General features: G+C 45.7%; 1 protein-coding gene across 1 annotated transcript in view; it reads right to left on the reverse strand.

Moving 5' to 3' along the window:
• Positions 1 to 719: 719 nt before the first annotated feature.
• FBLN7 (fibulin 7) overlaps positions 720 to 16,473 on the reverse strand; it is a 56,095-nt gene continuing 40,341 nt past the window's right edge. The window contains exons 5-8 of the mRNA XM_014598226.3: positions 14,707 to 14,844; positions 10,522 to 10,659; positions 7,201 to 7,339; positions 720 to 6,279 (exon numbers count right to left, since the gene is read on the reverse strand). Coding sequence (XP_014453712.1) covers positions 5,907 to 6,279; positions 7,201 to 7,339; positions 10,522 to 10,659; positions 14,707 to 14,844 — 788 coding nt within the window. The 3' untranslated portion in view covers positions 720 to 5,906. The remainder of the gene's footprint in view (positions 6,280 to 7,200; positions 7,340 to 10,521; positions 10,660 to 14,706; positions 14,845 to 16,473) is intronic.

Raw genomic sequence — 16,473 nt, forward strand, 5'->3', positions numbered from 1 at the left:
TGGGGATAGTACCTGCCAAGGTAATATACAGTAAACCTCCCACTTAGCTGCTGGAGTGGGAAGATCTTGGCTTTATGCCCAGTTCACGGAAAGAGGAGACTCCTCCCCAGCTTGCTCCTGCAGCCTTATGGCTGAGGGCAAGTAAAACTTGGGGCCATCCAAACCCTAAGCTTCCAGGCTTGGGCCTGCAAGTAAAATGCCTGCCAAAGGTTTTAGGAACATCTGAAGCCCCAGATGGGGTTGGAGGATGTAGCAGAGCCACTTATGGTTCTGGACTGATTCACGGATTTGGAATTTGTTTTGGCTAATTTGACTTGGAATACGGAAAAATTTGTAAAGAACAAAACAAAAAAGAGAACCTAGGTAAGTCAAACCAGCTCTTTCACAGCCATCTGCTGCCCCCGCCACCCGATTGCTCAGTGTTCAGACAACAGAACCTGTTGTTTGGAGCCTTGGTCACTTCCCACACTTTTCAGTTTGCCTGAAGTTTCAGGCTCTTTGCTCAAGGCAATAAGCAGGCAGACAAGAAATGCAAGAATAAACCAATTTAAGTCTGACTGGCTTCTAGTAATATTTGGAGGCAGCTGCATTTTTCTGTGCAGCTGAACTTATGGTCTCCTGGTGTGAATGTCCACTATGGCAATTTCTCCCAACAAGAAAAGGATAGCATTGCAGTTCATGCAGCCATTCCTTTGTGAACAGATTCCAACCAAAGTATCCAAAAGGTGTGAAGTACTTTATTTATCCAATAAAAGTCTACATCATTAATCACACTAAAACGGTGTATTATAAAAGCATGCATAATGTAGTGTTTCATGGTTAACATAAGAAAGCACTGAAACTGAGAAACAGGTACCTAACATTGAAAGTGGTGATATCATAAAAGTGGGCTCTGCATGTATTAATTATTATACCTGCTAAGGCAAACAATGGAAATGATTGCTGAATCAGCAGTTGTCTTCTACAGCTGCTCAGTCACAACTAAGTGTGTGGGCAGTGGTTTATTGTGCATGAAATAGTCACACCTCAGGTTCTCTTCCATCCGGGGTGTCAAACTCACCCAGGTCCCCAGGCTGGATCCAGATCATGGGGCTTCTCATGGGTCGGATCTGGACCTACTTCCAGTGGCAGGATGAAATGGCAGTGCAGGGGTTAACAGAGCTGTTGCTTATCCCTCCACTGACATGCATCCCCGATGAGGTTCTGTACCCCAGATTTCGGTGGCAGGCCCTACCCCTGGCTCACACCATCTAATTCCAAGCTCCTCTGGGAGTCCTGTTGAATCAGCTCCATGGCCCACTGCCAGCCTGTGGGCTGTATCTTTGAAATCCTTGCCTTACAACAAGCCCTGAATGCTATCAACATGATTTTTGCAACAATGGATAACATTTATATTCCATACAAGGTATTTTTATTATAATGCTATCCTCAGGATTTGCCTTAGGACATGCTTTTGATCCTTGGGATAACACAACCAGTCAATGTATTCTTAAAAGAACACCTCAGCAATACAGAAGTAGAAAAATGGATAGAATAAAATGAGGAGTTCCAAACTTCTCCATACTAGCACCCCTGAGCACCCTGTACCTGTTTATCTGGGACCTCCCTCTGATTTAGCAATGTGGGAAAGGCAGGCTAGTTGTGACTTCTAGATGCCTATTCAGGACTGCCAGCTTGGGATTAAAAAAAACTTTGGTTCAATTGTTTGATATTTTAATAAGCAGTCAGTTAATTTTATTATGGCATTCAATGGAAACACAATCCCTGAATGGAACTGAAAACAGCCTAATTAATATACATTAATTTTACATTATACATAACATGCACTTAACCCACAGAATTACTTCACCAGCGGGGTATCGTGTTGGCAGACAGCCTGCCTCTGAGCAACAATTATGTGAATGCTTTCATTTAATAAAGTTAAGACACCTAATTTACACATGGTCAAGCTATAAAGACCTGATTCTGTTCCACTGAGATCAATGAGTTTTGACTATGAACTTCAATGGGGAGAAGAGAAGGCCCCAAATGGTCTGAATGCTATGTTACTGTCCCATCTAAGTTACAGCAATGCCCTGAGGTTTGCACTGTTTTCCTTATTTCCCTGTAACTGATGATGCTTTCTAAACCCTCCCATGTGTTACTGGGAAGGAGATTAGATGCTGTAGGCTGGTATAGCCCTTCAGGGCTTTCTAAGAACCCTTTAATTAAGACCCACACTTTCTGAGGCTGGCTAAATCTTTTAACAGAGTGCCACATTGCTCTTTTACAAGCCTCCTTTAAACACAATGCTGCCCACTCCAGTGTAGCATGGCATCATTTGCTAGTTTCCTTGCTTTTAATTTGTTGTTGTTGTTGTTGTCATTGTTGCAGTGGTAGCTCATGGACCTCTCTTCCCTCCTTAAACCTAACAAGGATCTAAATTCTAGCTGAACCGTTAACCTCAGTTTGCCTCCACTGTTTCTTTTTGAAACTGGTACTTGTTTCCTGTTGCAGCATCCAGGTATGATTCTTACTGTAGGATGTAGGAGGCGTGTGCCCCTACAACCTACAATTAATAGATGGTTCATACAGGGCCGTGGCAAAGTTTCCCCTTCCCACCCCCCCAAGAGAGGGGAGACCATACCACCTCTATCAGGTATCAAACCACAGAATCAAGCCCACAGTAATTCTTAAACAGAGAAATTATACGTGCTTCTGCTAAACCATCTTCACAATCTGTCCTCTCTTCTGGTTCTCATATTGACAGCCTGACTGCCTCTGTCTTCTGTTTATTTAGTGACTGAAAATCTGTGCAAGGACATGGATGAGGAGAACCCAAAATGCAAGACTGTTCATGAAACCTAGTTTGGACAAGGAGCATCAAGATCTGTCTACACTGTAAACTTGAGTGACTCCTAGGCCTCCCCTCTAGCCCAAGCCTGCCAACCATCCACAATACAAACCCCTAACCTCACACTCCCTGGCAGGTGTCCAGCCTAACCCCAAAGCTCTCCTTGGCATCAAAGCCCGAGGCTGGGCTCCCTTCTGCCCCTGCTGTAAGTTCAGTATTCATCGGAGCACTGCAGGCCACAAGCATAGGAAGTCCACTAGTGGCCTTTCGGCACTTCACTGACTGTCTCTATTGCCCATAATTAGAGTCTAAAACAGGAGATGCAAATAGCCAGCGTGATTCCCAAAAGGGCTTTAGTTTCCTGTTCTTCTAGAAATCAGTCTGCCTACTACTTGTCTCCATGCTGCAGCAAGGTAGTGTAGACAGGAAGGGGCAGCTCATGTGACTCAGGGTATTTGAGGTTGAGCCTTCATTTTACCCCAAAATACAGATGCACACTTGCCCTTGGGGCCCCTATTCCAACTGATGGCACTGACAGCTCTCATATACGCACAGATTAACAGGACTGTGCTGAGCTTCAAGAGTACTGCTTCTCAACCCTGGGGTGCCATGACAGCCTTTGAAGGGTGCCATGGGGAAAGAGGAGACAAGCAAGATAAGCTCAGGCTCTGGGCAGAAGGTAAATTCAGGCTCTTCCTTTCCAGTTGCTCATCCTGTCAGCTGCTTCTCCTCTTTCCCAGCCCCTCTGCAAGCAGGCAAGGCACCAATAAATTAATGTTAGAAATGGAGTGCTACTCAATTCACCAAGATTATGGAAGGGTGCCTCGATTCTAAAAAGATTGAAAACTACTCTGTTAGAGTCAACTTACTACTCTAGTCTCTGCTGTGTTTATTGTCCTAAACAAAGCCAAGGCTCTGAGAGCTCCCAGTGCTCCTTTTGGAGACAGTGACCTTCTCAGTAACACTGGGGATCAGGCTACAATACAGACAGAAAATTAAGAACACACCAAAGTAGCCAAGTTTCTTGAAGCTGCTATAGGAACTGTGATTCCAAGAACCCTGCTGATTACCCTGCAGAAGTGCTGCTATTTTTACATGTAATTTCATTTGCTTTGCGAATCAACAAACTGTCTCTCAGTTTCCAAATATGTGACCCAGTTTGATCCCTGTGCATATCATGGAAGGGTGCCTCAGATCTAAAAAGACTGAAAACCACTGTATTAGAGTCAACCTGCTACTCTAGTCTCTGCTTTGTTCATTGTCATAAATATATGACAGATATGAAATATATAAATATATGAAAAATAATATGATGTTGCTTTTACAAGGCCGGAGTGCACTTCACAGCTCCAAGCAAAAGCTCCTTTTGTGCCCTTGTGCAGGAAAGGAGCACCAGTAAATTGTCTAGGCTTAGGGGGATTCAAGGACTGATCAACTTTTTGTTCTGGGCCCAGTGCTGCTTTCTGGCTGTACCTTTGGGTTGGATTGCTCCCAGAACCTTGCTGGGGAGGTTCAACTCCTTACTATGAGCTGTGTGCCTCTGCTTACACTGACAGACTGATGCCCCTGGATGTCTCCAAACATTTTGCACTAACCCATCTTTGATTGGTTGTATTTGTGCACATCATAGCTGTGAAGGTTTGTGCCTGAGAGGTATTGTGTGACTGCTGTGGAACCTACAAAGTAACACCCTTATTTCATATGGATTTAGATTTCCAACCCCATTCATAGACTATTTCAGAACAAGATGAACAAGTACTTGGTCAGCTGTGCTCAGCCGAAACAAACCCAGGCCCAGAATAACAGTGGTATTATCACCAGAAGGACTGAGCTGTGTTGTGGAAAAACCTATGCAACACCGGTTCAGGCTGTGCCATCTGCTCTTGCGTGCATAGTTGTTTTAAGGATTTTTGAGGCCGTGGGCACACTGCCAGTTGGGGGCCTCTATGCAAGTAACCCTATGGTAGTTATTGTGCTGATTTTGTGTGACTGTGCAGGCAGTAATAGTCAGAGTTTTGCATGATGGTGTATTTGGAGGTTGGTATGTCTGGGTGCATGTAGTCTCTCCATGTTGTGCTCCTGAAAGGTTGCACCCCATGCAGAGACACAAGTCACATGTGCCTTCTCTTTGTACTAGCTGATGGGTCTTGGAGTCCTTTCATACAGAGACACAAGACTTGGATCCCATGGGCTCATGCCTGAAGTCAGTACTGCTTATGGGCAATACTGATTCAACATGCTGGTTTTCTAAACAACTCTTCAGGGCTGTATTTAATTTACATCTTCATCACTGAACTGATCTGAATGCAACAGACATCTCTGTGAGGGGTGGGATGAGGACAAACAAGGCTTCAGCACACTCATTTGCCCACAGATTACTCACCAGCACGTGTTTTCCAATCTAGATCTCAGCACTGTGTTTCCTGGAGGTTAGTGGGGAGGATGCTAAATTGCTATGGTTTCCTGATAATTCTGTTGGGTGTGTGGCCCGTTGCTACAGAGCATGCCAGACTTCTGTGATGGAGCAGCTGCTTGTTGCTGGCGAGCACATGAGTTCATTCACACTTCATTTGCTGTTTTTCATATATGTGGGTGTAAAACCAGTCAGGAGACAGAGCCAAAAAGAAAAAAAATCCCAAATCCAGAGGGAAAAATATTTAGCTACAGGGAGGTTAGTGTATCTGATAGAATCTGGCTTTCATTGGTATACTCATCTGATTAGAGTTAGTGTTCCTACAAGCATAGATCTATGGAAGATGGTAAAAAATGTAAAGTATCCAAAGTCAAAACTTCCTACAAAAGAGTAAATTTATGAGATGATTGCAGAAAATACTCCTGTAACTACCAGAGTAATTTGGTTGATATCATTGCTTGATACTAGTTTTTAAGCTCATGTTTCTTGGAGTAGTTGCAGTATGGTTGCCTTTCGGTGGCTACAGGTGCTCTCACAGGGCCTGGATCACTAGTTAGAAACAGAGGAAGTTTCTAAAAGAGTCTGTACTAAAAGAAAGTGATGGATGAGGAGGAACAGTCCATGAGCTGTTGATTTCCTTGCTTTCATGAGCTGCTTTCTTTAGAACTCGTAGGGAGACACAAAAACTGTAATTTTGGAAACATGCTTGGCCTGGAAGGTGCGATCCAGGTACTCTGACATGTCAACATCCACCTCCACTGTCTGGGGTCCTTTCATGCTTTGTACAAGGATGAGCTCTCCTGTCTGCCTGTCTGAGCGCTGCATCACAAAGTGCCCTCGGTTGTTGCCTCCCACAATCCCAAAGCGCAAGCTGTCAGGTCCAGGCCGTCCCGGAGCTGAGGCAGTCGCCATACGGAAAAGTGGGGTCGGAGTGATCAGGTTGGAAGGCAGAGGCAGGTAGTGGAAAGAGATGGTCTTTGGGGCATGATGACACGATCTACTGTCCATTGGGCAGGGATTGCGTTCACACTGGCTAACAGTGGAAGAAAGGAGAAGGTTTAGGTCAGTCCCAGGAACAGTTTGTATGAAAGCATCATGGCCATGGGGCCTTGGCCTAAACATCTTATTTCAAATGATCCATTAATATTAATTGGGAGAATTTATGTTCATATGTACTACAAAAACATTTCCTAAAATACATTCATCAGACTAATCCTAACATGAAGGAACCTTCACCGATGAGTCCCCCATAGCCCTAGTGAAAAGAGGCAGTGCTTTCATGACCTGGAATTATGAGAACTAGCAGATTACAGGCCAAGTCCTCCTCTTGGTCACACTTATGTAAATCTGCAATAACCTCAGTGAAGTCACACTGTAAGTATGCCATTGTAACCAAGGTCAAAATCTAGCCCACCAGGGATTGAATATAGGGCCTCCCAAATGAGAATATAAGGCTGGGGCTGTAGCAGACAGGTATCCTCTGGGGACCAGGTACAGGATGGGGAGGAAACTGAAGGGGGCCAGGTACAGAGGTTGGGACAACACATGAAACTACCATGCTGGTCAGTGTTTTACACACAGACCTACAGTTAACACATGGAGAAGATCTTTGCATGTCAGAAGAGTGTAAGATTTAGGGTCAAAAGTCAGCAAGAGTTTTGCCAATGACTTCAATAGGTCCAGGATTTCATCCCAGGAGGTTCATTTAGTCATGTATCTTCAAGGTCTGTCCTGGTATTGGATTTAGTAAAGCCAAGTCTTGAACTAACTTCAAGATGAACAACCTGGAATTGAGGGTTTTAACAGAACATTTTTTCCTGTCTCACAAAGAGGGCCTTCTAGAAGGAGACATGGTTTAACAAGGCAATTAAACAGGATTGTAAACTTGATGATCATAGTTACTCTATCTGGAGTTCGCAAGACCATTAATTCTGTTTCATTTCTCCATACTTACAATGGTGATGTTTTCACATAGCTGACATTGCCACTAGACTTAGGACACTCAGAGCTAACACACTGGAAGCCTCCTCCAGTATTAATGCATGTTGTGCCCTTTGAGCAGTTGTGCTGGGACAGGGCACACTCATCTATATCTGCAAAACAGTGACAATTGAAAGAGAGTTATGTAAAAGCAAAAGACTGGAAAGGACCTGTTCTTACCATATTTCTTGCATGTAATGCACACTCTAATTTTCCAGCAGCTCGTTTTTGGGGAAAAGAACATTAGCAACACATTAGGGGGACATGAAAGGGCACATGGCCCCCATATTTCTGCACTGACAGTGGGGTACAGGCCATGGGGCTGCAGCGTGGCTGACGCCAGGGCCCAGCAGCAGTGGGGGTGGTGGCGGCTGCACAATTTCTGCACCATCAGTGCTACCAGGGGTAGTAGACAAGCAATTAGCTGAAGAAAAGAAGCTGATTACTGGGAAATCAAGGCCTATAAAAAGGGCGGAAGTCATTAGCACCTTTCATTTGTGGGAAGAATTCAAGAATCAGGTAGGTTATAATGTACACTAAAAACAATATCAGTGTTAAGTCCTTGGCTCCTAGTCAGAGTCGGCCTTAGGGAAAACAGTGCCCCGGGCAAATTTGTATTTTGGCGCCCCCCCACACCCAGCGTCCTGCCAGCCCCAGCCCCAAGTCAGCAGCCCTGGTGCAGGCAGAGGCAAGCAGGGATCCAGAGCGCAGTCCAGTGGATCTGCCCACACTGCCCAGCCTGTCTCCTCCTGAGCAGCAGCTGAGGGGGAGCTCCACCTCCTTGCTAGACTGTGCCCTGCACCCCTGCCTCCGCCTGCAGCAGCGCCACTGACTTGCTTAGCGGACTAATGAGCTTCTTTTCTTCAGCTGTTTGTCTGCTACCCCTGGAAAATTTTCTCTCCACCACACATTTCACAGCCAACTGTTCTTTACTGTCACCATGTTTGCTTTTCTTCTTTGACCTGAAGAAGGCTGTCTTGCATCCAAAAGCTTGTTTAACCATATCCAAACTATGCAGGTGGTCCAATAAAATATATCACACAAAGAAACCTTTCCCCCTTGCATAAACAAAGCATTGCATTTCAGAGAACAGTTCAATCTGAGGATTTTTTTTTAATGTCCAGAGCAAAAAAAAATCAGTCATTCACACAACTCTAAACACATCACAATAGGAAAATAATATTTCTTTGGCTCTAGGATCAGCAAATAGTCAGATTCTCACAAGGGCTCAGCACCTCCAGTCAGGGGCAGGATCTCAGCATCAGTAGCTACTAAGTTCTTGTGAAAACTGGGAGGCAGATCTTCTAAGCAGGAAGGGGGTTGCCTTTCAGAGCAGAAATACCCTTTAAAGACTTCACACAGCAGTGCAGCTCACCCTCTGTTTGCATAGCTGGGCATACCAGCCCCCTTGCAATTTTTCTGACTTATTATATCCTAATTTAAGTCATTTTCTATCTTTTTATGGTGATCAAAGGATTAATGTGGATTGCTCACCTATGACTCCCTCCTGTCAACTGAACTTTGATCCCATTACTGGAGAAACTTTGCGTTATGTATCAGAAACTGTGTTATCCCTTTTTAACCCAGCATAATCAACCTTTACTAAAATGGTTAAAAAATTAAATATAGAGGAAAAAACATGATAGTAGCAACTTTTGCCTATCCCTTTTTCCCCTCTCTTGTCTTGCTGTCAAAACTGTCTAAGCACATTTTCCTTCTTCAGCACAGTGAAGCAAAAAACCCTAATTATAATCATTCAGACCAGACAGAAAGACTGAAACCACATTCTTCCTCAGTCTTCTGTCTGCTGGGTTCCATTTGGATGCTTTCCTCACTAAAGCATCTGCCCGTGCATAACCCTTGCTAGCCTATAGAAAAAACAAAGGTAGATCTAAACCAGAGCAGAAAATTAGACACCTGTTTTTGTGACACTGCAAAACTGCAGAGCTATCTGAGGCATACCTCATTTTGCTTACTTGATAAAGGTATGAAGTTTTTCATTTAAAATATGTTTTGAAAATGTCACTAAAATCTTACCAGAAGTTATGTAATATCCTCAGTAACCATGTAAAATAAACAAAAAACAAAAGCCATTAACTCCCCCCACCCCGAAAATGCAGCATTTGACAACTTTTCATGTCCAAGATCCTTTTTTAACAAAAGTTTTTCCCAATAATTTCAATCAGTCCTAGTTTACTCTCTGAATTTAACTCCCAATATTTCTCTCCTCTATGCTTACACTGACATTAACTTGGTCTCATCCACTGAAACTTCCTGTCATCAGTTATTACATTTGTTTGTTCCTTGAAGCTAGATTAAGGGCCAGCAATGGCACATCAGTGGTAGCAAGGGATGGGCTTTCCTTGAGCCTCCATCAGAGCCTCACAGCTGGGAGCTGTGCCTGCACCAAGCAGTACCACACCTTGCTGCTCTCAGCCCCCTGTTACCTGATTGCTGTGCAAGTGCAGCTTCCAGGCAAAGGGAGTTGTGCCAGGGATAGGCAGTTGGAAGCTCCTATGCTGCTGCTGCTGCTTCTTCTTGCCCCTGCATCCCTCCTTCCCCCCACCTCTATACAGCCCAGCCCTGGCACAGCTGTATTCCAGCTGGAATCTGAATCTGCACCACAGCCTCAGAGAGGGGGGAGCAGGAGTGCAGAAGGCAGGGGGCAGTTCTCCAGCCCAAGTGCAGCTCCTTACTGCTCAGTCCTAGTGCAGGCATGGGCACAGGCAAAGCTGTGGTTCGATGGGCCAGATCCAACCCACAGACCATATGTGACCAACCTTTGGGATAGATAATAGATGTCTTGTCCTTAGGGACAAATGGATTATTTGAGTACTTGCTAAAAGCAGCCCCACATCACAGTCTGTGCTCAGTCCTTTGCCCTCATATGTGCCAGCATACCCAAGATTTATTATACACACCTTTTCTTGTTCTACTGCTTCCCTAGCATTCTGCCTGAAGGAGCCAGTGGGGAGCTGGGAACCTAGAAACTTGCTGCCCCTCTGTGGTCCAGGTTCTCCATCTCCCTGCTGTACAGTAGGGTAAGGATCATTTCAGGTTGCAGGCTTTGCAGAATGTTGGGGTTAGGAGAACAAAGCCAAATGTTGAACTTCCAAAATTTGCCAAGATGCAGAACTGCAGGTCCTTTCCCAAACCCATCAAGGTCAACACCATCCCCCATACACCAGCACGTGCTATGCTGTACCTACTGTAAATGAGTCAGCTTATATGAATGCCATATACCTATAGGATGTCATAAGTTTGTGTGCCAGGCAATAAGGAAGTCACCTCTCACCTTCACAGCTTTTCCCATCACCAAGTATGTTGTATCCACTGGGGCAGGAGCAGCGGTAAGAGCCAGGAATGTTGATGCAGTTATGCATACACAGGCGTGGAGCTCCATCCAGCTTGTAGACCTCACATTCATTCACATCTGCAGAGAAAACACACTTTCCTGAGCTCTGGACAAACCATTTATCACAGCAAAGAATTTTTTGCTGGACACTGTCTTGTTCTTCATGCAAGTGTCTGGCAAGAACAGCAAGCTGGCAGCTTTTCTCTGGACCAAGCCATCCAGTGGTATTCAGAAGTGAAACAAGCATAACATCAATGAGGCAATGTTTTCAGAGCAAAAATGCTTTGGTGCTGATTCACTACCTTTTGGGTTTGGCTGGGGAATGGGCACACAAATTGCACCAGAGCTCACAATATATGCACAGCTCCAAACAGGTGCTGTTCTGACACAGTGCTGAACTTAGAGCTCCCTGGCACCTGAGATCCCAATGAGTGAGGTGTAGTCACACCACCTTCAGCAGTGTGGTGCATGCACTATGAACTGTCTTCACCAGGCCTACACCACGCTGCTGGCTGAAGGAGGTGTGGCTGGGATCCTGGATCCATCCATGAGCATGGTGAAAAGGAAAATAAGATTAAAAAGTATATTCAGCGTGAAAAGAAACAAGGAAAATATTCATGCCTGCTAAAACAGCAAGTCATCGGTGTTTGGAGACACCCAGAGAAAGGCAGCAGCTATGCTGCCTGTGAATTCAACTCAAAAGATAGACTAGATTTCCTAAAATTCTATAAAGAGACAAGGGGCTTTGGGAAAATGTTATATCTTTTATTAGACCAAATAAATAGCTGGAAAATGTGTTCTTTGCAAGCTTTTGGGCACAAACACCCTTCTTCAGGCATAGGGAGAATCTGCTGTTTTGTGTTCTCCTGGATGGAATAGAAGCCAATATGCAAAATGCAGGTCTGTGAGAATGCAAGTGTGTGGCAGCGAGGAATAGGGGCCATGGGAGACAATAGATACGAGACAGGTAGGTGGTGGCGGGGAGGGAGGAACATTGACCTGTTGATAGTATGTAGCTGGTAAAATGTAGAGAGGTTACCTAGGGTTATCAAAGGGGCAGGCAAAATATGGCCCGCAGGCCAGATCCAGCCCACGAGGCACATTCATCGGGCCCATGGCACTCACCAATGAATTGTGTCCCACCCAGCTAATCCGCCCACGAGGGTGGGAGCGAGGCGCCCATGTACGTACCTCCCCCCCAGTATACCCTATTGAACCTCGCTCCCACCCTCATGGATGGAAGGGCCCAGCACAGCCAGCGTGCAGCTTCTGGGTGGAGCTGCTGCTACTGCAGTCACTAGGGGAGCGACTCAGCTTCCCAGCATCTTGCCTGCCCTGGGCAGTAGGTAGGGAAGCAGTGTGGGCAGGGAGGAGCTGCCGCTGGGCAGAGGCAGGAAGCATGGGGCTGGTGGCAGTGCAGAGCCCACACCTGGGGGGTGACAGCAGCACAGAGCTCAGGTAGGCAGGGTGTTGGTGTGAGGGAGGGTGTGGGAACTCCCCCCATACTCCCCTCATGGTGTGCAGCCCCACAGGTGGTGGCAGCAGCAGGCAGGGGTGCTCAGGGTGCTCATGCCCAGCGCAGGTGCTGGTGCCCAGTGGCACGCAGCTCCAGCTGGCACTGCACATCGCGGTGAGGAGTGCATCCGCCTGTATTGTGGGGGGGTCCCCACCACATACGCGCAGCTCCCACACTTGCACACCTCTGGAGGGAAGCTAGAGCCGTCTGCCTTCACTGCTCCCTGTCACACAGGTCCCAGGATTCCATGGGGAAGCAGGGGCCAGGGCTCCTTCTGGAGGTGTCCTGGGACCTGTGCAGCAGGGAGTGGCAAAGGCAGCCAGCTCCAGTGCATGGAGCTTCCCTTCAGTGGTGTGCAAGTGCGGGAGCTACTCATACGCGGGGGGAACCCCCGCAAAAGAGGTGGCCTGGCAGGGGCTGTGCTCTTTTCTGTGATGTGCAGTGCTGCTCAAAGCTGCACGCCCCCGGGCACCCACCTGTGCCAGGCACAAGCACCCCAAATATCCCCGCTTGCTGCTGCTGCTGCCGTCTATAGAGCTGCATGCAATGGGGGAGGAGGGGGTCCCCACACTCCCCCACCCTTCCTCACATCCCACAAATGCCACACATCCACACCCTGCCCCCTCAACTCCCACATATACACCCCCCAACCTACTCTATTGCCCCCCTACACATAGCTGCACCACCTCACCAACCCCCCTCTCACACATACACCCATACTCCACCATATACACCCCCCACACCTCATCAGACACCCTCCCACACCTAGCCATGCACACATACCCTACCATGCCCCCCCCACAATATATAAGACTGAGACTTTATTTTTGAGTTATTATGCAATCACTGATATATACAGTACACAAACACAAATCATGACAAAAATATTTTTTGTAATGAAATTAAAATGTTATAGTAGATGTTTGACTTTTAGTATATGACTTGTTTTTTTTCTGGTTCTAAAATGGCACCCCTTGATCCTGAAATGGGTATTTCTGGGGTGTGGGGGAGCAAGAGGAGGGATTTCCAATCCCAAGATGGAGACTAGGGCAGGGCAGCTGTCAAGGGATGGAACTATCATGTGGCCCTCGAAAGCTCATCAAACCTCACTAAGCGGCCCTCCAGCTGAAATAATTGCCCACCCCTGGGTTATCGGATGGCAGGCAGGTTATAATGCGCCATAAATCCAATGTCTATATTAGTTCATGATTTTTTGTATCCAGTAGATTTATTAAGTGAGGCTTGCAGGCTGGTCTATGAAAGGTGTTTTGTAAATTTCCTTTGAGGATTTTACAAGAACAATTTTTCCAACTATCTAGTTGGTCTAATAAAAGATATCATATTTACCCAAAGAACCTTGTCTGCCTATGTCCTTAGACCGACATGGCTACAACCAACACCCCCATAAAGAGATGAGTGATTTTGAGCACCCTCACCTTTTGGTACTGCTTTTGGGACACCTTAAAGGCGATTTTCATAAAATATTGAGCACCCATTCTCTGAAAAATGTGAGTCTTAAAGGTGCCTCAGGTCAGGCCTCCCAAAATTGTGGCAATCCAAATTACTTCACAGTTTTAAAAACCATGGCTGAAGTGTAGCTGTCACAACCCAAGGGTGTGATTTTTGTTTGTGTGTGCTTTGGCACCGCTGAATTATTTTCCTGCCGTTTGAAGCTTTCTTTGCAGGGTGCATTTCTTCTTTGCAGCATAGAAACGCACATTGCAAGGAGTTCCCGCCATATGTATTTAAATTCGTGCCCCACTATTGGTTGTTTCTAAATTATTCCCACATGGCGGCTAGCGATTGGCTTGCTGGCCGTATAAGAGGCTTGGGTGGTTTCCGCCCAAGTTGGAGAACTTCCAGCACGCTGCAGAGTGCCTCTACGGAGATTTGACATGCGGCTGGCTGATCGATAGACTGATCACCTATCGATTCTTTTCCCCGTCGCCGAGCGCAATCCTCGACGTATCCCTCTTCCCTGCGCGCAAAAAGTTCCACGGAGCCTCGACAACTTCGTGTGATTCAGAGTTTTGTCCAAGTCCTTAACATAGGGATTTAAGCGGCGCTTTACCTGGGAAACTGTCCAGCCTACACCGCGACCATCTACGGTGTAAGTAAACAATCTTGAATCAACCATTATGCGTCCGTGCCTAATTCTAGCATGTCGCCTGCTTTCTCCAACCCAGTGTGTCCGGGCTGCTGGCCACAGCCCGCGGCGCGAAAAAAGGGCCCCGGATCGCTCCCGGCCTGCACAGTAGCAAGATTCCATAACATTTCATGTATGTTGAAACATGGGTTCCTGTCTCCAGCCCCCAAACCTAAGAGGATATGCAGGAGAGTACCGAGTCTGTGCCACATTCTTGACCTGCTTACAATGTGGCATGATAAAGAAAAAAGCTGCAGTCCTTCTGCAAAAGTATAATAAATAAAACCAGGTTCAGCTCAGATGCAAGCTTTCTCAGGCAACATACAGATCTTTCCAAGCACAGTACTTGTCAGTAAATGAGTCAGTGTCCAGGAGTTCAGCTTTTGGATACTTGGGTGCCCAACTGTATTGTTGGTATATTTGCAATAGGACTTGTGTAAGGTTATTTTGATTTTTCTCTTACCTTGACAAATGCTATTGTCTGCTGTGCCACTCATGTGGAAACCTGCCTCACAGCTACAGTGCTGTGTCCTGTCAATTTTGGCACAGCGTGGCTTACGACTGAAAGCAGGGTCATTTGTAATGCTCCATGAAGGTGGTGCTGAGAGAGATGAAAGGAAACTTTAAAGGGCTTAAAGACAACTGGTTTAAAGGCTTATGTTAACATTTTCTAAAGTGTCTAAGTCACCTGGGATTTTCAGACAAGATTTTTATACATATAAAGTGCCTAGAGATGAAGGCATGCACCTAGTACAGTAAGCACCTCCCTGAATCTATAGGTACCCAAATCCCTCTAAATATGTGACCCATAAGAGTTTCAGTCTCAGTGATAGCCACTGAGGCTTAAACTCGTAAGGCCCAGATCCTCAAAGGGATTGGTACCATTAGGCATTTTTACATGTGGTTTGGGACGCAGCATGGGGTGCTTTAATTAGCAAGCTGCGCTAATTAAAAGTGCCTATGTGTCACATGTATCAGTGTCCCCATGTGTTCCCATGATGAAAAAATGGCGACCGGGTGCTTTGAACTAAAGCTCATTGAACATGTTTTATTTCAAAGCACCCTGCTGCCATTTTTTCAGCATGGAGACGCACAGGGATGCTAATATACATGACGCAGAAGGCTGCCAGAGCGAGCACATCAATTTCCATGCTCCAGCAGACTCGATTAATCAAGTCTTCCCCGATGCGCTGGATTTCCAGTGCACTGAAGCAGGCTCCATGCACGTGTATAGGAGCCCATTGGTTCCATTGGGTCCCTAAGACTCCTTTGAAAATGGTACCCCTATCTTCCTAGCAGACTCCTGTGACTTTAGTTTATTGTTCATGTATTTCTAACCTGGGCATTACAATTCGTATTGATCCTCACATTAGGAACATTTGCTTATTACAAGGCTTTCAGGATGATCAGCTAAATGAAATTCAGATCTGGATTGTATTGTTTTATCCTAATATCTAAAAAAAAGAAAAAGAAGAAACAAAATAAAAAATGGGTTAGTCAGTATAACAGAGGCGTAGCTCACAAAGTTCTGTATAAGAGAGTCACAGGTTGCATTCATGTACATCACTTCTAATCCCAAAGCCCAGCCTAATGTATATCCCCAGAAACAATGTTCATTTCAACATAGATGAAATTTTATGCATGTTCATTTTGAAGGAATGCCACTCATGGAGATAGCTGTAGTCTTTGTTCTGAAGAATGTTCATTGTAAATCAAGTCCCATTGTTGAAAAAAGAATCATTTGCAAGCCAATCTTTATTTTCTTTTTATATGTTTAATTGAGTCGATATTTATGGGTACTCCCTTGATAAGTTAGAGGAATAATACCCAGTGTAACTGGGAAGCTCTGCCCATGTTACTAGCAGGGCTTGAATCGGTAAAAGAGCCAGGGATCAAGCAGCTAATGAGGCAATTAACTGCACCTGGCCCTGGGGAAAGAGGAACAAAAGGGCCAATCAGGTGACTGGAAAGGGGCTGGATTGAGGAATATAAACCCAGTCCCTGAGATGAAAAGAGTTAGTTTGGCCCTGAAGGCATCAGGGTGAAGAGTTCTTGTGTAAAGCAGCTGCAGGAGGCAGGCTGACCAGTGCCTAAACAATCGTAGCATGCTGTGAAGAAGAGGCCAAGGGGAACTCTCACCTTACAGGGAAGTATTAATGCAGAGTTGGGAGGATTTTTTGTTTTACAGCTGTTGGGTGGATGTTTGTGTTTTGGTTAAATCTACCAGAGG

The sequence above is a fragment of the Alligator mississippiensis genome, chromosome 1 (assembly GCF_030867095.1).
Source record: "Alligator mississippiensis isolate rAllMis1 chromosome 1, rAllMis1, whole genome shotgun sequence".
In the NCBI taxonomy this organism is placed as follows: domain Eukaryota; kingdom Metazoa; phylum Chordata; order Crocodylia; family Alligatoridae; genus Alligator; species Alligator mississippiensis.